Consider the following 22,325-nt stretch of genomic DNA (forward strand, 5'->3'; position numbering starts at 1 on the left):
AAAGTTTGGTTTTTATTAAAAAATAAAAAAAATAAAGGAAATATATCTAGTTGTTGTTAAGTTCTATTGAGTTGATTCTCAGTATTAGCTAAGTAACCCTGTATAGGGGTTTTGAGGAGCAGCTGGTGGGATTTGAACCATCAACCTTAGTTAACAGTCCAGTGCTTACCCTATGATAACCACACCATGACTTATCTACATAATTAACATCACAGTTAAGATAATTGATAATTATCGTATTTATCACCTCCAAAAGTTTTTCTTAAGCCCCTTTATTATTTTTTCCTGTGCCTTTCTGCCCCTTCTTCTGTTTTCTTACCCACTGATGAATTTTCTGTTTTCTACAGTTTTATATAAAATAAATGATTTTTTTTGCTTCTCCCACTGAATAATTGAGTGTATCCGTATTTCATTCCTTTTTTTTTTTTTTTGCTAATTAAAAAAAAATTATTTGAATCTTTTTACTTTGTGTATTCTTAGGTGTTTTCATTGGAGCAAAGCACAGTATTTTTTATAATTATGTTTCTTGCTGTAAAAAATAAATTTTAAAATAAGCATTTCCTTTGTTCACATTCCTCTGTAGTGCATTATAGTGGGTATATAATAATTCATTTATGCCTATGCCATAATTTACTTAATCATTTTGCTGTCATTGGACAACTGTGTCTTCTCTTTCATAGAACTATTAACGTTTTATATGCCAGAATGTAGTATGATCTTGAATATAAGATGGTCTACTGTTTTCTTAATTAAAAGATTTTTAAAGTTTAAAGTTCAAGTTAACATTTATAGATACCAATGAATCGAGTCCTGATATGGTGCTGTGGAATAAAGCAGTGGACTGCAAGGGTGATTTGAATCACAAGGTCAGTGGTTCAAACTTACCAGCCACTCCTTGGAAACCCTATACGTTATTCCTGAGTCGGTACCAACTTAAGGGCACTTAACATTAATAACAACAATTTACAGTATGTTACATATTAACTGAGTTGCATATACATATTTAAAATCACATACATGTTGATTTACAATTTTAACTTTTTCCCCTTTTAGAATTGTAAAACTCTTTTACAGCATCTTTGACATAGTTGTTATTTTTTTTACATTAAAATCAAAGCCATTCTTCCAAACCATAGGCTCTGAAGATCAGACTTTAGCAACCTAGCAGACATAGCAAACTGTCCCTCATCTGAGTATTCACTTATGCTTGTTAGTAATCTCATACATGAGCCCTGGATATCCACAGATAAATGTAAAAACCTTCCCTAAAAGCCGAGACTGTAAATTCCAAAAAGGCAAAGTTCACCAAAAAAAAAAAAAAAAAGCTAAAGAGGACAGAGAGAAACACTGTTAACTGAAGATGTATGGAGGGGATTATAATCAATGTAATGAAACAAGCCATATGAATGGTTGAATGTGAAACTGATGATGTGCCCTGTAAAATTTCACTCAATCCACAATAAAAACCTTAAAAAAAAAAATCAAAGCCATTCTCAATCCTATCGTATTCTTATCTGATTATAGGAAATATAGCTCTTTTTGAATTTGTACATGATGTTTCACAGGAAATTTTATTCTAAGACATAAGAAACTATTTGCTATTTTTAAAACTCCAAACATAACCACTTTCAACAATATTAAAAAAAATTTTTTTTAAAGCATGTAATTTATTTTATTAATGTCTGTCAGTTATTTTGTTTGTTCCATGAAGTCAGGTTACAGGCTTGCTCAGTAGATTATTCACTGTGCTCATCGTTACTCATATGTTCTAACACGTTAGTCAAGAAATCGTATCTCTTCCTTTTTGTGACTTGAGTGAAAGTTTCCAGGGCAGATCATCAGTTTTACATTAAACAAATTATACACCTTGTTTCATTATAATGATTATAACCCCCTCCATGTGCCATCAGTTAACTATTTTCTTTCCATTCATTTTAGCTCTTTTTTTTTTTTCTTAAAACACTCAGGCATATATAATAATTACACCACCATAGGACACATTCGGCAAGTCTGCCTCCTGGCTGCCAGCTCTTAGTCCCTCTCTCCCCTTGAATCTAGAGTCCTCAGCTGCTCCCTCTCTCCATATCCCCATCTCTGCCTCCATGTCTGGTGTCGCTGCTTCTCTCCTAAGGCCTCACATTCCGCTTGTGGTCTTCTCCCTTGGTGTCCTAGGATCCTTTGTTTCTGGACTGTAAGATTAACTACTCCCCCCATTTTTGATACAGTTCATTCCTTTTCATTTGAGGAATATTCCATGAATGAATATATCACTGTTTATTTATTCATTCAACTATTGATGGTTATGTAGTTGTTTCCAGTTTTGGGCTGTTACATATAAATCTATTATGAACTTTTCTGTATAATTCTTTGTGTCAGTATAATGTTGAATTTCTCTTTAATAACTATTTAGGAGTTGAGTGATTGGGTTATGTTGTAGGAGTATGTTTAATTTTTTAAAGTAATTGCCTGTTTTCCAAAATAGTTGCACCATTTTACCTTTCTATAGACTGTGTATGAGATTTCAGTTCTTCTACATCTTCACCATACTTGAGGTGGTTATTCTTAAATTTAATTATTCTAGTTATTGTAGTTATTCTAATGGTAGTGCTAATGGTAGGGTAGAGAGTCAGAGAGAAAGAGGAAGACCCCCCAGTGACATGGATTGGCAAAGTGGCAGCATCAGTGGGTTCAAGCCTGGCAATGATAGTGAGGTTGGCCCAGGATTGGACAGTGTTTTGTTCTGTTGTGCATAAGGTCGCTATGAGTCGATACCAACTCAATGGCACCTAACAACAGCAACAACAACAATAGTAGCTCATTATAGGTTTTTTTGTTGTTGTTGTTCCTTTTTTATTGTGAATTGAGTGAAAGCTAACAGACAAGATCCTTAGGTTTACAATCAGCAAATTATATGTTTTGTGTCATCTCAATGATTACAATCCCCTCCCTGCAACTGCATTGTAGGTTTAATTTTCATTTCCCTTATGGTAAATGATGTTAAGATCTCTTTATGTGTTTATTTTCCATCACAATTTATTCTTTACTGAAATGTCTGTTTATATTTTTTTTCTAGTTTTAAGTATTTGGTTATTTTCTTACTGAATTTTTAAGTATTCTTTATTTTCAGATTTAAATCCTTTATTACATATATGCTTTACAAACATTATCTCCCAGTCTTTGTTCTATCTTTTCAGTTTACTGTGCATCTCGTCCCAACTCTGCATTCAGTGCTGTAATGGTATAGTTTAAAATTGGCCTTGATGGGAATTATTTACTCCATTGAAATCAGCAAATGCTATAAATCAGACCTTTATTTAGGATCTGCTGATTGTTTATACTTAACAGAATAATGGAGAAAATGTTAATAATGCAGATTAAATTCTAAAATCTTTCATCCCTGTGCCCTTTGCATTATGAATAGTGTATGGAAACACATATACACAGGTGAGGAAAATGCACTTTCTAATATTCAGAAACTATTATTCTGTTGTACAAAAGTCAATTAAGTTATTGACAAATGAGTGAAGCTCTTCTAAAATGCCATTGTTTTACTTGTTAGTTGCATAAATTTGTATACTGGTGTGTGCTGTAGAGTAGATTTTGAGTCAGAGTGACCCTGTATAGAGTTTCAAGAATGATGGATGGGTTTGAACTGCTCACTTTACGGTTTCCAGCCCAGTGCTTATTGGACAGCACCACACCAGGGCTAATAGATATACCATAGATTCAAAAACTCAACAAAAGTCTGTGAAAGCATTCCATTATAATAAATTAGATATATGCAGCTTACAATGAGAGTATTATATTTAATCATTTGTAAATTATGGACTCTGCATGACTTTTTGTCTCTTTATAATTGACCAAAGCTTATGCACATATGTATTTTCTTGTTTAGTGCCAATGAGTCGGTTCTGACACATGGTGACACTGTATAGGGTTGGTTCTGACACATAGTGACATTGTTTAGGGTTCCCAAGGAGTATCTGATGGATTTGAACTGCCGACCTTCAAGTTAGCAGTCCAATGCTTATTTTACAGTGCCACACTAGGACTCTGTACACATGTATGGGGATACACACACACACACACACACACACACACACACACATATATATATTTTAACCAAAGAGTCAGTTGTTAAACATTTACTAGCAAGTTGTTGGGCACATACACTAACAGGCATCAAGGGAAATGTCTGTAGACTCATGAAACTAGAGTGAGTCAAGAAAATAAATGAGATTAGAAAACAAGTTTATTTTGCAGGTAGTAGGAGAGCCAGCCAAATGTTGCCACCAGACTCTGAAAAGAAAGAAATATAGGGAAAGAAAGTGAAAAGGTATAAGACGCAGAAGGCCAGGTCATTTCCCATACCACTAAAAATAGAAGGAAATTAGTTGTTAGTTGTGTAAGGTATTTGGTTTGGTCAAATTAAACTTCTGACAATGGTATTGAAGAAGAGTATGAAAAGCTCGTATATTATTAATGTTACGTTTGCAACTTCAAATTAGTCATGAACTTCTCCAAGTATAAATTTCCTTAAAAACAACAATAACAAAAAACAACCACACACACAGAAAAACATACTAGATAATTTTAAAGTATAGAAGCACAATATAGAACAATTTGAAATTGCATCATTATCATTTCCTTTTTAATCCATATATTGAATTCTGTTGTTTGCCATAATATATTTCTTTCAAAAGCATCTGTTTTCGAATATTTTTATCCTGAATCTTATTAAATTTTTTTAAATACCCCCCTCCCCTTTTTTTAAACAGACATGCAGGTTATACGTACTGTGGGTCTTGTGCTGCCCATGCTTACAAACAAGTGGATCCATCTATTACGTAAGTAACATACTTAGATACGGTTTTGCTTTAAATGGGAGAAGTTTGGGCAATATATATGAGGGGGCTTCAAAAAGTTTGGGATAAACGGTATTAAAAGATAATGGAATTTTTCAGTAAGCCTTCTGAAGCCCCCTCATACAAGGGTAAGAGAAAAATATTGCTACAAAATCATAGAAACTGTTGTTAACCAAAAATATAAAAATGTGATTGGTTTTTCACATATCCTTCATATAATCCCAAACAGTTCTGAAGGTGACATTTCCAACTCTGAGTCTTCACTGAAGGATTTTACCCTCTTTGATTGACACCACATCAAATTGGTAGTTTTGCCATTCTTGAGGGATTGAATCGTGTCCCCTTGAAATGTTCTTTGAGTTTTGGGAACAAAAAGTCTGAAGAGCCATATCAGGATTGTAGGGTAGATGAGGTGTAAGGTCTCCTGACAAAATTTTCATAGGACAACACTTGCTACCTTGTAAGAATAAGTTGGTGCATTGTTGTTAAGGGAAAAACTTAACTTGATACAAATTTCTTGTCAATTTTCTTATTAATATAATTTTCTGTTTTTTTAAAATTCATTCTTAATAAGCCCCTATGATTATCCCATGTCTTTCATGCTCAAGAAAGGTCAAGATAACCTTTTTGAATCTCCAATAATAGTTGCCATCACCTTCTGAGATTACTTGTCTGCCTTCAGTTGAACTGGCCCAGTAGATCCTCTCAGAAGCCATTGTTTTGATTGGAATTTTTTTTAAGGTACTCCAAGGAGCTCTGGTAGCGTAGTGGTTACGAATCGGGCTGTGAACCTTAAGGTCAGTGGTTCGAAACTACCAGCCGCTCCGCGGGAGAAAGATGAGGCTTTCTACTCCCGTAAAGATTTACACCCTCGGAAACCCTGTACAGGGTCACTATGGGTCAGAACCGACTTGAAGGCACTTACAAACAACAACAATGAGACTAAGGAGTCCTGGTATGGGGCTGTGCGCTAATGCGTCAGACTGCAAAGTCATTTGAACTGCAAGGTTGGTGGTTCAAGCTCACCACCCGCTCCTTGGAAACCCTATACAGGGTCGCTATGGGTCGGAATTGACTCGATGGCACTTGGCAACAACAACAGTGAGCCTAAGACAGTGTTTACTGACAGAACTTGTTTGTAGTCATCCACTGATAAATGACACATGTGTTAAACATTTTTGGAATAAACCTTTGCTTGTATGAATTGGAGCCTTAGTAGCAATACTTTTTGACTTAACCTTTGTAATGTTTTTGTTTTTCATTTTCTCATTGTTATGCACTAGATTTTATTTGGATATTATAATGAGATTTTTGTCGGTATTTTAATGAATCTGATTGCAATATATGAGTTATGAAAAGCTTTAATACTGTTTTCTATTCTTTGAACACATTGTTTTTATCTCAATAAAGTGTTTGATAAAATATTTAGTTCTGGAAATATTTGAAAGATTAAATGTTTTTATTTAAAAATTTTCCTTGATAAATGACTAACATTTTAAAGAAAAATGGCAAATTCTTTTGTTCTGTTTAATAATTTTAAAATGTGAAATTCTATATTGTACTTGTTAATTTTTAATTAATGAATGAAAGAATAAGTTCTCATTGACAAGATAAGGTACCTGAAATACTTTAGAATCTGACAATGAATTCAATATTTTAAAAAATATATTAACTCTAATCATTGACAGCTCTGAAATTAACTGAGATAAAACCCAGAAACTTCTTGGCAAATTGAAGGTGATTAAGCAGTATACTACTCTTTACATTGAGAAACATGTTAACTTTTAAAAGCTTCTACTGAAAGTAGTCATCAAAGTTATTATTGACTAACAGTCAAAATTAGTTAATTTACTGTGTATGAGCCAGTATCGGGCTCCATGGTGTATTTATTGTCAAATGTAATGAATTGTGTGAATAGATAAGATGTAAATTTGTTAATTCTGTCAGATGTTGATTGTTAGGTAAGCTTGTAGTAGTAGAAGTGTAGCTTAGTTATCTAAAAGAACAGTCTACTATTTTATATGTTTAAAAATGTTAAAACCATAAAGTTGACTCTTTTTAGTTTTTTTAAGTATCGTCTGTGATTTTTCCATACTTTTAATGAAAATTACTTTTGGTATGTTTTAAACTAATGAATAAAATTATAATATTGGCAGATTGGTTTTGGTAGCCAAATTGGCATATGGAGGTTTTGGTAGCCTTGTGTATAATTACAAGAATGACAGGTAGAACATGCCTGACTTTTTCTGGCTTCACAAAGTGGAAGGAGAATCAAACTCAAAATCAGCCCATGCTGATTCCTGTTTAGCAGAGATTAGACATGCTTCCAACCTTCAACCTTGTTTACCATCTTCTGATACCAGCCATCCCACCCACAATATTCTCTGCTTCACATATGGGTTTGGTAGTATGTTTCAGTGACCACACAGAACTCATAGACAATACTCATGATTATCTGGTTTATTTGGGAGGTGAACATGGCACATTTCAGGATCAGAAACAACTCAGGATGCCCCAGTCCTCCGGTAAGGAAAGCCTTTTCTCTGCCATACTGCAGGCATGCCTTGCTCTGGTGTTCGACCTCTCAGCCATGCTGCCTCTTGGCCTTTGCTTTTTGCTCAGGCAAGTGTTACAGAAATCCTTTAGCCAGTCTGTAATGCTCAAAGGACACATTTTGAAAGCCACCCTCCTGCCCTTAGGCACTCAGCTTCATTTGATTTGTGGGCCAAGAAACCTGCAGCTGCTCCATTTCTCCATGTTGCATTTTCTTGTAGGGATCTCATGTTCTTTGCAAATGGCTCTTCTTTTTTGATGTTCCTGGTTCTGGTATGGCTCCTTTTAAACTATAAGGGAGGGCAAAACTAACCATCCCATTGTTAGAGTCCTGTACACCCTGTTTGCATGGTACCTCGGACTGAACCACAAGGTCAGCAGTTCAAATCTACCAGCTGCTCCTTAGAAACCCTACAAAAGGGTTGTTATGAGTTGGAACTGACTTGATGGCACTTAACAACAGCATCACCTAGTCATTTTGGGAGCATGATGACTCTGTAGGATAAGCACTGGACTGTGAACTGCAAGGTTGGTGGTTCGAGTCCACCACTACTGCTCAGTGAGAGAAAGATGAGGTTTTCTGCTCCCGCTAACATTCGCACCCTCAGGTTGCTATGAGTTAGAACTAACTTGATGGCTCTTAATAACAATCTAGTCATTTTGTGGGTAGACATACCATTATCAAGTAAATTCAAGGTACAATAATGTTTTGAGAAGAGCCTTGTAAATGCTTTTGGTACATAGGTAATATGCAATCTTAACTGATTTATTTATGAGTAAGAGTGTAAGTAATAATTAGAATGGAAAGGTTTTCAGAAGCTACTTTTATTTGACACTGGGCCAATAAGCCAACTCTCATTAAGTTTTTTAGAATAGCCTTCCTAAACCTTTCTCTTTGGCAGAATTTTTATTAATGATGTGTGTTAAAAGGATATTCCAGAATGAAATGTGGTCTATGAGTCCTGGTGTGGCACGGTAGGATAAAGCACTGGATTGCAAGGTTGGTTTGAACAACAAGATTGGTGGTTCAAACCCATCAGCGATTCCTCGGAAACGCTATGTAGGATTGCTATGAGTCAGATCCGACTCGATGGCATTTAACAACAACAATAACAAAAAGAATTTGTAAAGAAATATAGAGTCTATTTTGGTAGAAGGCCTGTGTTAAATAAGTTGATTGAAAGAATGCAAGGAAAAAGGAAAAGAAAATAGAGAAGAGAATAAAGAAGCAGGAAACTGATGAAAAGAGAAACAAAATGTTGGGTGATTACCCATCCACTTATTTTTGTACTTAATATATAACACACCAACTCCTCACTTACAGACTGTCTCTTATTATCTGGTGATTCTCATTTACAACAACTTTGAAAAAATTCTCAGACGACACCACTGATGGTCTGTGCCCTATATGGGACTATAGCAGTCCTGGCGTGCCCTTCATTGGCCACCCCAAACAACATCCTGGTAGCCCCAGTGATGACTGGACTGTGTGGCTGTGGACACCTTCTCCCTTTCTTCTGCAATGTCTCAGTCTGGACACAGAAGGCAAGGGCCAAAAGGGAGGGACAAGTCAAGGTTTTGGAGACTGCAGGGAGGGTAGATGAGGATCAGAAGGTATTTGAGAGGCTAGTGGGGTGAAGCAGGAATGGGAGGCATAGGAAGGGGACTGTTCAGGAGTGTGGGACTGAGGCGGATGGAGGATGACTGAGGTGGGGCAGGCAGTAGGATGTTAACCATACCCCCTCCCCACTTAATCCCCTGAAGACTCCACAGTAGTGGGGAAGGGAGACCTACCATGCCATGTCCCTCCTGAGTCACATTAAGGACACCCAACCGTCACACTAGCATTTAAGATGGGGTACAGCTTCAGACTCTTTCATAATGCTGATTATGCATAATGACATGGTGTTTGGGACCTAAAATGTTAGTAAGTGTGAAGTGGGTGTAATTGAATTCTGGATAAATACATTTGAAAGTGTAAGTGTAAAAATAATAATTGACTTTATCTTGAAATTTGCCTCCCCTGTGGGTTGCAATGTGTTGAGGGACATTTGAGAAAATAGACCAAGTATATCTTTTGGAGAACCACAAGAAATATTAAAAAAAGGAAAAACAAAAACTGCTGGTCCAAGAGAGAGGGTTAAGTTCTATATCACTAGCTTCCATTCTTACCCTCTCTTTCTCTTTGTGAAAGCCAAAATAATCTTTTAGACATATAAGTGATACTATGTTACTTGCAAGTTGTAGATACCAATGTGATTTTAAAAAGGAATTAACAAATAGCAGGTGAAAAATTACTTTAAAAAAGTGATGTTGAAATACTGATAATTTGAAAAATATGAACAATTTTGACTCTATTAGCACCATGCAAAGTAAATAAAACTAATAAAAGAGAAATGAACATATGTTTTACTTCTTTACTGAAGGAATATAGATACAAAAACAGTAGTGAAGTACCAGTTAAAATTAACAACATAAAGGAAAACAATAGAGTTCCGATAATTTAGGACTGGCTATATTATGGTGGGAGTCCTGGTGTGGCATGGAGGATAAGCACTGGACTGCTAATTGCAAGGTAGGGGGTTCAAATCCACCAGCCACTCCTCATAAACCCTATATAGGGTTGCTATGAGTTAGAGCCAACTCAATGGCACGTGACAGCAACAATTGATGGTGAAATTAAGTTTTTTGAAAAATAACATTCTATTGCCATTATATATCACTTTAACACTTATTAAAGCCATTTGTTACTATTAGGAGTTTCAAGAATTGATGGTAAAATAGAATAAAAAGATAATGGAATTTTCTCATGGACATTTTGAAGCCCCCTTGCATGTTATTGTTGTTGTTAGGTACTAGTTCAACAATTCAAATCTCCTAGCCACTTCTCAGGAGAAAGATGAGGCTTTCTGCTTCCATAAAGATTTATGGCCTTGGAAACCCTATACAAAGTCAACAGTTCAAACCAACCAGCTGCTCCTTGGAAAATCCTGGACAGGGTTGCTGAGTTGCAACTGGCCACAGGCACTAAACAACAACACCTTAATTATTGCTCTAATGTGCCAGCAGTTTTATCCTGCACTGCTTTTGTACCCTAAATACAAATGTCATTATAATGATAATGGAAAAGCAAATAACTTATATTCTTATGAAGATTGTTTTGATTTTGTGAACATCTTGAAAGTTTTTAGGTAGTCTAGGAATTCAGTGTTCACACTTGGAGAACTGCTGTGATAACACTACAAGAAAGTCATTTGATTTAGGAAGCAGTAGGGAAAACATCTCTGAAGAATTGACTTCTATCAAAAATTTTTGGTAAAATATACATAACAAAACAAGAACAAGCAAGTTGCCAGGAGACATCAAGGCAAGTGGTTAGGTCCCCTCAGTGCAAATTCTCTCCCAAGACTAAGACTCAATGGGAATACACGTTCTGATTGGCGACCACACATGTCACCCATAATGGAAAGTGAGGGAAAAACAACAATGAAGTCGCGAGCTAAGCTCTACAATGTTCAATAGACACCTGTGAACCTGGGGGGAGACCTGGTCAGCCAGCAGTGTGGCAAGACCTGGAGACTCATGGACTCAGAGTCAGTGACACAGCCACAGAGGACTAGAGTGGAGAGTGATGCATCCAGCTGATAAGAAGAGAGCGGATAGACGCAAGAACACCCACATTTGTGGATAATACCCACTTGACCTGGCTCCAATGACTGGATGATCAGAGCTCAACCTGAAGAAGAAAGAAGAGGAAAAAAAGCATCATCTGATACAATTTGATGAACTTGACCTACACCTATGGATGTAGTAGCTCAAAAGAGGAAACAAATCCTTACTGCAAGAATCATTCCCACCCCCTCCACACAAAGAGGAGACAGGGCTGGGCAACTTGGACATTGGCTACCCAAAATAGGGGGCGGGGGTCTACAAAGGTAAGAAGTGACTGGCTTACAAGTAAGCTTTCAAGAGGGAATCTAGATCCAGAGGGCGTGGAGGAAGGTAGAGTCTCCAGTAAGTAGTATCCAACCTGTCTAGGAAGGGCTGATGAAATGAAATGCAGATGTGTCTCTTGTGATACAATATTGAATAATTGTTATCAGGACTGCTTGTGAGGGATGGAAATATAAAGGTGGACATTGTACAGAAAGGAGGGGAGTGATTAACTTTTCAGTCTAGGAGCAGAAGGTCCTGGGACCATCAATGTATGATAAGAGCAGAGAGTGGGACCCTACTCAGAGAAGCAGTGATGGTTGAGATGGAGGCAGAGACGATGACGTGTAGAGATGGAGTGTGGAGTGACTGGGGACTTGAGATCCAGAGAGGGAAAGGGGCTGTGTGCTGATTGGGGGTGGGGGGACAGGCTTACAGGGTATACCCTTAGATTGGTTGATGATGCATGGACGGGATCTGCTAATCTCATTGTCAGCAGTTTGAACTACCAGCTGTTCCGCGGGAGAAAGATGAGTCCTTCTGCTCCACAGCACATTACAACAACAACAACAAGATGTTTTTATATGCCAACTGATTTTTATCCCCTGTTAAGGATAACCGTTCCGTGGGGGCAGAGGAGAACCCCATCTCTGGGAAGGGCTGGAACTGGGGTGATACATCCCAGAATAAATTTTGTCTGCCACTAGCAGAGGCCTTTGCAGCAGAATCCACCTTGAAGAAATTCTGCACTTGGTACTCAGTTAACATGATCCCTCCTAAGGGGGTTACTTCCCAGAAATCCCCTCGGGCTGCTACCAGCTGTTCCACAGAAGAAAGATGAGGCTCAGAAACCCTGTACAGTGTCGCTGTGAGTCGGAACCGACTCCACGGCACATAACCACCACCACCATCCATGTGAATAAACATGAAAAAAACAACAACATACATAACAAAACAGTTTCCTTTTCATTCGATGTGTATAATCCTAGTGACATCAATGATGCTCATTTTGTTGTGCAGCCATCACCACTATCTACATATATACATTGCGGAATGCCAGTTTGGGCACTATTTGCCATATATCTGGCTGTGGTCCCAAAAGGTGTTTTTTAATTTTGTTTTTGAAATAAATGCAGCTCCCCTTTGTTTTTTATTTCCCCCTAATGATGACACTTGGAGTCCTGATGTGGCTCTGTGAGTTGATGTGATGGACTGCAAAGTCAGTTTGAACTGCAAAGTTGATGCACCAGTCACTCCTCGGAAACCCTATACAGGGTTGCTATGAGTTGGAACCGACTTAACAGCATTTAACTGTAACAAATGACACATAACAACAACAACGGTTGTAAAGACTCCAAACCTCAAGAGTTAATAAGCATCAGGGCTCAAGGGCTCATTGCAGGCCATGCATTACCTTCTCCATGTCTTCCTTCCCCATATCCTGGCTTCATTCACACTTCCAGCAGAGATGTACCCTTTCACTCCTGGTATATGACAGTGTCAGCCATGACTCCTTTGTCCTTGCCATGGGTGTTAGTGGGTGTTGGGCAGGCATGTGGGCTCTTTCACCAACAAGGTGACAGCATTCAGAGCTGCCACTACTAGCCTTGCATCTACACGCCTGCTCCCCGTGGTCATATCTTCATGTGTCCCCCTCTCCTCACACTTGTGCAGCCCCACCCTGTTCCCTGACTTGCGCAAAGTCCTGATCAGCTGCTGATCCAGCCCCTACTCAAGCCAGCACACCTGGCAAGGCTGGCTTCTGTATCCAGTGGGCCTTGTGGTTAGCATATCACCAGTCTTGTGGCTAGCATTCCAGTGCTTATCTTACAGTGGTACACCAGGTCTCCAATAACCCTGAATATGGATTGCTAATTAAAGATCAAATAATAGTCTGCAAAAGACTTATTATCAATATAAGAAAGAACTTTCCAAACTAAAGATGCAAATTAAAGACATCATTTAAAAAATTCCTTAAACATTCATAGCCCTACTTTTGAACCATGAATCAGATCTAACCACTTTCATGCTTGTCTCATTGGCTTTTCATGATTGCATTATATTTCAGCCTTCATTCTATTAAGGTTGTTATATATAATAGACTTTATGGTTATTGTGTGTATATAATATGTTTGTAAGAATGTCCAAATCATGTAGAGCGTCCTGTATCACAGATGGAATACAAATTGAAATCTTTCAACAAACTGATGAAACATTGGAGGCACTTACATATCTATGCCAAGAAATTTGGAAGACAACTACCTGGCCAACTGACTGGAAAAGATTTATATTTGTGTCCATTCCAAATAGAGGTGGCCCAATGGATTGTGGAAGTCATCGGACAATATCATTAGTATTGCATGCAAGTAAAATTTTGCTAAAGATAATTAACAATATATGCAACCCTACTTTGACAGAGAACTTCCAGAGGTTGAAGCTGAATTCAGAAGAGGACATGGAATGAGGGCTATCATTGTTGATATCAGATGGATCTTGGCTGAAAGTAGAGAATATCAGAAAGATGTTTGTGCTTTATTGACTATGCAAAGGCTTTCAGTTGTGTGGATCATGACAAACTCTGGACAACATTTCAGAGAATGAGTATTCCAGAACATTTAATTGTGCTCATGAGAAACCTGTTTATAGACCAAGAGACAGTTGTTCGAACAGAATAAGGAAACACTGAATGGTTTAAAATTAGTAAAGGTGTGTACCAGGGTTATATTCTCTTACCATATTTATTCAGTCTGTATGCTGAGCAAATAATCAGAGAAGCTGGATTATATGAAGAAAAATGTGGCAGCAGGATTGGAGGAAGACTCATTAATAATCTGTGATATGCAGATGATACAACCTTGCTTGCTGAAAGTGAAGAGGATATAAAACTACTTACTGATGAAGATCAAAGACCACAACCTTCAATATGGGATGCATCTCAACGTAAATATCACAAAAATCCTTACCACTGGACCAATAAATGACATCACGATAAATGGAGAACAGGTTGAAGTTGTCAAAGACTTCACTTTTCTTGGATCAACCATCAACACTCAGGGAAGCAGTAGTTAAGAAATCAAAAGACATATCGCATTGGGCAAATCTGCTGCCTAATCTCTTTAAGTCAGTTTGAACCTCAAGGTTGGTAGTTCAAACTCAATAGCTGTTCCTTGGAAACCCTGTACAGAGTTGCTATGGGTCAGAACTGATTCGACAGCACTTACCAACAACAACAACAACAACAACAACAACAACAACAACAACTAATCTCTTTAAAGTTGAAGAGTAAAGATGTCAATTTGAGGGTAATGCCTTACCCAAGCCATGATATTTTCATTAGCTTCACATGCATGTGAAAGTTGAATAGTGAATAAGGAAGACCTTAGAAGAATTGATGCTAAGCTATGATGTTGAAAGAGAATATTGAAAGTACCATGGATTGCCAAAAGAACAAGCTAATCTGTGTTGGAAGAAGTATAGCCAGAATGTTCCCTGGAAGTCAGGATGGCTAGACTTTGACTTTTATACTTGGGATATACTGTCAGGAGCGCCCAGTCTCTGGAGGATATCATGTTTGGTAAGGTGGAGGGTCAGAGATAAAGAAGAAGACTTACAACTAGATGGATTGGCATATTGACAGCAGCAATGGTCTCAAATGTAGCAATGATTGTGAGGTTAGCACAAGACTGGGCAGCATTTTATTCTTTTGTGCATAGGGTCGTTATGAGCCAGTACCGACTCAGTGGCATCTAACAACAACAACAACCGTGGAAGTTAAGTGTCATATATCTGTATTTTACTCCTGTATTGGGTTGTTTGTCTTTTTGTTAAGGTGTAGGATTTATTTTTCATTTCCCTTAACAGCAACTTAGTGTCTCCTTAGGTGACAACTTCCCTCTTTCGTATGGTAACCACTAATGAACTTTGGCCTCTGTATATTTGGTGCATTCATCTGTTGAACATTGGTATACTATCTGTTTACAGTCTTGATTTCAATTCTTTGGGTACTTACCTAGATGTGGAATTTTGGGATCATATGGTAATTCTGTGTTTATCTTTTTAAGTAACTGCCAGACAGTGGCTGCACAATTTTACAGTCGCACCAGCAATGGATGAAAGGGATATAATATCTTCACGTTCATTTGTTGTTTCCTGTACTTATTATTATTTTTTTAAATTATGGCCATCCTCGGTGGGGTGAAGTATTATTGTGGTTTTGATTTACATTTCTTAATGACCAATGAAAGAACCCTGGCAACTTAAGAGTGAAGTGCTAACTGCTAATAGAAAGATTGGTACAGCCACCATGGAAGAAAGACTTCACAATCTGCTTCCATAGAGGTGGTGGTTGTTGTTGGGAAGGATTGTGAAGTGCCATTGATTTGATTCTAACCCATAGTGACCCTGTATAAGATTTCCAAGGAGCAGCTGGTGGGCTTGAGCCACCGACCTTGCAGTTCAAACTACTTTGTAGTCTGACACATGAGTCCACAGTGCCACATCAGGGCTCCTCCATAAAGGTTACAACCTAGAAAAACATTTGGAGTAGCTATATTCTGTCACATGGGGTCACTATGAGTTGAAATTGACATGACGTTGCATAACAACAACAACAGTTGTCAGTGGTGTTGAGCATCTTTTCATGTGCTTGTTAGCCCTTTGCATATGTTCTGTGACGACCTGTCTATTTAAGTCTTTTGTCCATTCTTTGATTGGGTGGTCTTTTTGTTAAGTTGTAGGACTTATTTTTGTAGTCTTGATATGGCGCTACAGGGTAAGCGCAGGTCCAAAATGTCAGTTTGAATCACAAACTGGTGCTGGTGGTGGGGGTAGTGATGTATGGTGGAGTCAGTTCTGACTCATAGTGACCCTGTATAGGGTTTCCGAGACTGTAAGTCTTTACAGGAGCAGAAAGTCTCATCTCCTCCCATGGAATGGCTGGTAGTTTCAAACTGCAGACTTTGAGATTAGTCCGGTTTGTAACCACTACGTTACCAGAGCTCCTTGATCCACGAAGTTGTTGTTGTTGTTGTTAAGTGCCATCGAGTCGGTTTCGACCCATAGCGACCCTGTATAGGGTTTTCGAGGGTGTAAATCTTTACAGGAGTAGAAAGCCTCATCTTTCTCCCACGGAGCGGCTGGTAGTTTCGAACCGCTGACCTTAAGATTCACAGCCCGATTCATAACCACTACGCTATAGAGATCCACAAAGTAGATGGTAGAAACTCACCAGTTGCTCCTTGGAAACCCTATACTGGGTCACTATGAGTTGAAATTAACTCGATGGAACTTAACAACACAGCAACAGGAATTATTTATATGTTGTTGTTGTTAAGTGTTGTCAAGTCCGTTCTGAGTCATAGTGACCCTGTATAGGGTTTCTCAGGTGTAGCTGGTGGTTTGAACTGCTGTCCTTGTGGTTCAGACCGACCTTGGTGGTCTAGTGCTTATCCAAGACTCCAAAGGAAGCAATTGCATGTGCAAAATATTTAAAGTAGGCAAAGTTATTGGTATCATTAAGAAACTGCAATAAGACCAGTATATATAAAATGTGATCAACAGGGAGGAAGAGTAATACGAGAAAAGCACAGTTCACTTGAGATGTTAGAAGCACTGTGTAGAATCTGAATTTTATCCCATGACCACAAAAAGCTATTGGAAGCCTTTAAGCTGGAAAGTGATGTGATTTGATTCATGTTCAAATATATCACCATGGCTGTTTAAGGAAGTAAAAAAATGATACATTTTGCATCTACAGTTTAGAAAATTCTTTATTATATTGGTAGTTGCAAATTCTTGTCTTTACTATTATTGAACCCATAATCATTGGAGTCTTGGTGTGGCACTGTAAGACAAACACTGGACTGTTAACCATAAGGTCATCTGTTCAAACCCACTAGCTGCTCCTTGAAAACCCTAGTCAGCGCCTCTGTGAGTCAGAACCGACTAGATGGCACTTAACAGCAACAATCATTGGTATTACTTGGAGGACCTGGAGAGGATATGGACAGTACCAAGTGACTCTTATCAAAAGGGTTGGCACCAAAATGACTGTTTATAAAAATTTTATGCAGTGTATCAGTAGAAATTTATTTTATAATATACATAATCAGTTATGTCAGTAAAAACATTTTTTTTTTTTTTTTGTAAGCCCAGGTTACATGTATCAGTATACTTGACGAAACTAAATCTCTGTTAATTTACTTTTTGAAACTTCTAGTGCTCTAGTTACAGTGATGTTTCAAATCATGGGTTTTCATCTGCACATGCAACAGCAACAAGCACATGCTGGGTTTTTTTTTTTGTGGCTTCCTGTGTTCTTATAGTAGCTAATTTTGTCAAATGTTCTGGTGTTTTAGCAACAATACTGTGGTAATTGACATTTGTGAGCCTGTATCAGTAACTTTTGAATTAAGTAGTAATTAGGAAAAGGAATAAAAATCAAAGACTTCTGCTTAGTTACTAATGTTGTAATTCAATGTAGAAAGATTTTACAAAGCAATTTGTGGTTAGTTTTCCTATAATTTAAGAAATATTACATTTAATCAATTTACTACTGTATTTATCACATACGAGGGAGCTTCAAAAAGTTTGGTGGAAAGAGTCCATATCTCTTAGTCTTGTTTTCCATGATTATTTTGAGGTCTCTTCATATTATTCTGTAATAAGTTTGATAGTTACCATCACTAAGAGTTCTGTATAGTCTGATAGTGGGAGGAGGTCCATGTGAAGGGGTGTCCCCATGAATTACTACACTGGGTGATACCAGTGCCACTGATGCCACTGCCAAGAATCAGTATAGACTTCAGTGGTGGCATTGTTACCTGCCACCAAGTTGGTTCCGACTCACAGTGATCCTGAATAGGGTTTCCGAGGTGCAGCTGGTGGGTTTGAACCACCAACATTTTGTTTAGCTGTCCAGTGCTTATCCTATAGCACCATACCAGGACTTTAGATATAATTAGGTGGTAACTTGGATTTTGAGTCATATCTCTTAGAAATTCATGCAGGTATAGGGATAGGTACAAAAGAGCAAAATGTAGTCTTTGAAGCCATATGGCATTGTATTTCATATTTAAAACGTCTCTACTTTTCATGGAACATATCTAAAATATTACTTCAGTTCCATTATTTGGAATAAGTTGTTATATAAATATATATGAGAACAGACATCCAGACATGTTACATATTGGGTACACAGATTGTATTCATCATTTTTAACTAACTCCACAAATTTGAATTCTCTGAGTGTATTATGAATTGTGTTTATACTTAAAAGAACTGATTTTTTTTCATATGAAAGGTTTTGTTTTTTATCAGTATGGCAACAGTGATAGTATGCTAATATTGAAAGAACAACTCCTTTAAAGACAAAAGATTTTTGCATTAATTAAAAGGGAAAGAAAGTGGCGTTGCTTCCAAGCTTATAGTACTCATTTCTTTCTCCAAAATACCTCTAGGGAATGAATATTTATGTATCTTACATTTTGGACATTCATTATCTAATATATTCACTATTAATTTTGTTTGTTAGTGTGTAGCTAATGAGGAGGCTATTCTAAGTAAAAAGTACTAATAAATATTTTTTTCGTTGTTTCAATGATAGTTAGCTTTTCTTCTTTTCGAGGATTTTATATTGATGGTTGTTACCCCTTTACTACAAATGAGTAAGTTTTACTAAACTGAAAATAGTCTGTTAGGTACACATTTGCTTAATTTAGACTGGAGACTCTTTCTCATTCATCTAGAATGGATGTTAGAAGAGCAGGCAAAGGAAGTTGTCATCCTTGGAGGTAGTGAGATTTTCCAGCAGACCTCTTGGGCACTTAAGACCTGGAGTAATGACCGTTTTTTGGTCATTATTGAAATCTTGTGCCTATGAAGGTTATCTGTGCTTTGAGTTTAGATTGATATTTTAAAAATGATTTTATATTTTACCTATGTGTCCTAGATTTTCCCAAAGTGTGCTGTAGAAGATAAACTCTGAAGGCTTTTTGCCTATGAATATCTGTAGCCAGGCAGAGCTTTTCTTTTACCTGGTTTAAGTGTTCAGATTCCAGTTTTTCTTGAGTACTTCTTAAACCTCTGACAGGTGAACTGCCAGAGTTAGAAGCAGAGTATATTTAAAAGTGGGTTTTGAGCCACTTTCTCCAGTCGTCCCTCACAGGAACTTTCCTGGACATGCCATTTATTGACCACTTGGTTGTAATGTCATATCCTAAGACAATAATTAGAGAGTGTAAGCTTTCCTATCTGCAATAGTCCCTTCCTCACTTTTCTAAGGCCTGGCATGTATATATGATGGGTGGCTGCTGTCACCAGTCATGGTTGAGGGAAGAGATTTTTCTCTGTGCCCTATGAAAAGGTGACCTTGTGGAGATAGAGCTTTGGAAATTCATCATGGCATCATTAATGATTTCTCTAATGAGGGTGATGCTTGTTTGTGTTTGTCTTGTGTTTACTTCTGCTTAAGAATTAATGAAGAGTCTCTAATATTTATGTGGAGTGCTGTGGCTCTGTAGGATAGGCACCGGACTGTGTCCCACAGTGTTAATGGTTTGAGCCCACCAGCTGTTCTGCCTGTGGAAGAAAAATGAGACTTTTTGCTCCCAAGACTTACACACAGCTTTGGAAACCCTATCGGGGTTGCTATGGGTTGGAACTGACTCTGTGGTACATAAAAACAACAGCATGGTATTTATATATTCAGAGATGGGCTCTCTTTTCTCCCTTATGTGACAATACTCAAATCATCCTGTCTTCATATCATTACATTTCTATATCAGAAAAGAGTCCCTTTTCATACTTAGGTAAGTTATTTGATCACTCTGTGTTGCTGTTATCTGTGTTTCACATTAAATTTTGTCATGATATTTCTGTCCTGTTAAGTCTTGAGGACAGTGGTATTTCTTAGTTTTGTTCATTTAGGAAACTATTGAATTGGTACCCCCTCCCACCCATATGATTATTGGTCATTGAATTGATGATAAGAGCAATAAGAAGGTTCAGCAGTGCTATAATATATTGAGGTGACTGGAAGGAAAAAAAGTTATGTTTCTAATAAAAATGACTTATAGAGGAAGTCTAGTGTATTTACTCTCTTTGACATATATATATATATATTTTTTTTTTTTAACTTTTTATTGTGAATTGAGTAAAGGTTTACAGACAAGCTCATCAACTTTACATTCAACAGATTATATGCTTTGCTTGCTCCCTGTGCCTCCACATTTACATCTTAACATTTCACAAATGAACAAAGCAAAAATATTTGATGTATCTCTGTGACAACTTGAAGAGGCTTGGGAACTCTTAAAACAGAAACACTTGTTCTTTATCTATACTTCTCCTAACCACCTCTGCTTACCCCAGACTCCTGTCAAATATATAAAGTATCATAAAGCAAACAATAGGTTAATTTTCTTAGTTGTAATAGAATTTGATCAAAATAAATACATTGTTAAATCATACATTACATGATCTATAAAAATCAGTCTTTGTTCAATAATTGAGCAATGAAGAGCACTTAATTTTCTAGGCATATAGCTTATCATATAGTTTCTTCTTTTGCATAGCTTATTATTATTATTATTTGGCCTGTAATTTTTTTTGTGTGTGTGTGAAGGGCAAGTTGGCTCATTATGAATCTGGGAGAACAAAGATGATTAATAATTTGAGAATTTAGAGGATAGGACTTACTGGGTGTTTGAGATAAAGTGAGAAGGAGTTGATTTTACTCTTGATGTCAAGACAAAGGGGTTGTAAAGATTTAAGATGCAGTTTATTAGCCCAGTTCTTTTCTTTGGGGACTACAATACAGTTGCACATTTCTTTGCACTACAATACAATTGCACATCAAATTTATTTGTTTTTGAGAATGACTTCTACTTGCATGGGAACTGAAGGCTTATTACATAGAATTCTTTGCAACAAGGTACTTTTCTCTCTCTGCTACAGAAGGAAACATAGAAATAGCTTTGTTATATCAAATGCTTTCCTGTAGTAATATTTTATATGGAGCTTCTTAGAATTTTATGCTATCATGTTCTAATCTTTATTGAAGTTATAGTGTATTTTCCTTAGAAAGTGAGTTTAGAATGTGTTACAGTGTTGAGATTTTTAAAATCAGAAGGTTTATAGAATTAAATAGAGAAAGTGAAAATCGTCTACACATTGTGAGCCAACATGATAACATGTTGGTTTACTGTAGGTAATCAATAGCTGTTATTTCTAGGAATAGAAGATCATTCTTTTAAAGGTGGAGGTCCCTGGCTAGTGTCTAGGGTTAATGCATTCATCTGCTAACTGAAAGGCTGTAGGTTTTATCACGTTCACTTAGAGAATCTATGGAAGAAAGGCTTGGTGATCTACTGCCAAAACAACAACGTGGTAATTGAACGCAGTTCCCTTTTGATACACATGGTGGGATTCAGAGTCAGAATCAACTGGATGTCAACTTTTCTTTTGTCTTTAACATAAAGACAGAGATCAATAATTGAGCTTAGTTAACTGAGAAGAAATCATTAGTTAGTAATGAAAGCAATCAAGAAGAAAACATCAGTTTGTCATTTTTAATTACCCTTTCCCCCTTTTATTTAATAAGATTTATATAGAAGTACAATTGTTCTGTTTTTGTTGTTGTTGTTGTATTTCTCCTAGCCGGAGAATTTTCATCCTTGGGCCTTCTCATCATGTGCCCCTCTCTCGATGTGCACTTTCCAGTGTGGATATATATAGGACACCTCTGTATGACCTTCGTATTGACCAAAAAAGTAAGTATTAGAAAATTTACAGTTTTTAAATAGCTGAATTTTATTTTAATAGGAATAATAAGCTAATTAAAAATTAAATAAAAATTTGAATATCATGTGATCTCAATTTTTATATAAAATATACTTGTACTAACCTAGAAAAAAATCCAAAAAACTCAAAAAGCAAAGAAACAAACCAAAATACCAAAAAAAGCAAGTCTCCTAC

General features: G+C 37.0%; 1 protein-coding gene across 2 annotated transcripts in view; it reads left to right on the plus strand.

Annotated features, from left to right (window-relative positions):
• The window catches only part of MEMO1 (mediator of cell motility 1), a 218,433-nt gene that overhangs the window by 101,911 nt on the left and 94,197 nt on the right, over nucleotides 1–22,325 (plus strand). Inside the window, exons 3-4 of one of the 2 annotated variants that reach the window (XM_006835160.1) lie at nucleotides 4,779–4,847; nucleotides 22,008–22,120. In XM_006835160.1, the coding sequence (XP_006835223.1) occupies nucleotides 4,779–4,847; nucleotides 22,008–22,120 (182 nt within the window). The remainder of the gene's footprint in view (nucleotides 1–4,778; nucleotides 4,848–22,007; nucleotides 22,121–22,325) is intronic. The other variant, XM_006835161.1, reaches the window with a different exon arrangement.

The sequence above is a fragment of the Chrysochloris asiatica genome, unplaced genomic scaffold (assembly GCF_000296735.1).
Source record: "Chrysochloris asiatica unplaced genomic scaffold, ChrAsi1.0 scaffold00016, whole genome shotgun sequence".
Taxonomy (NCBI): domain Eukaryota; kingdom Metazoa; phylum Chordata; class Mammalia; order Afrosoricida; family Chrysochloridae; genus Chrysochloris; species Chrysochloris asiatica.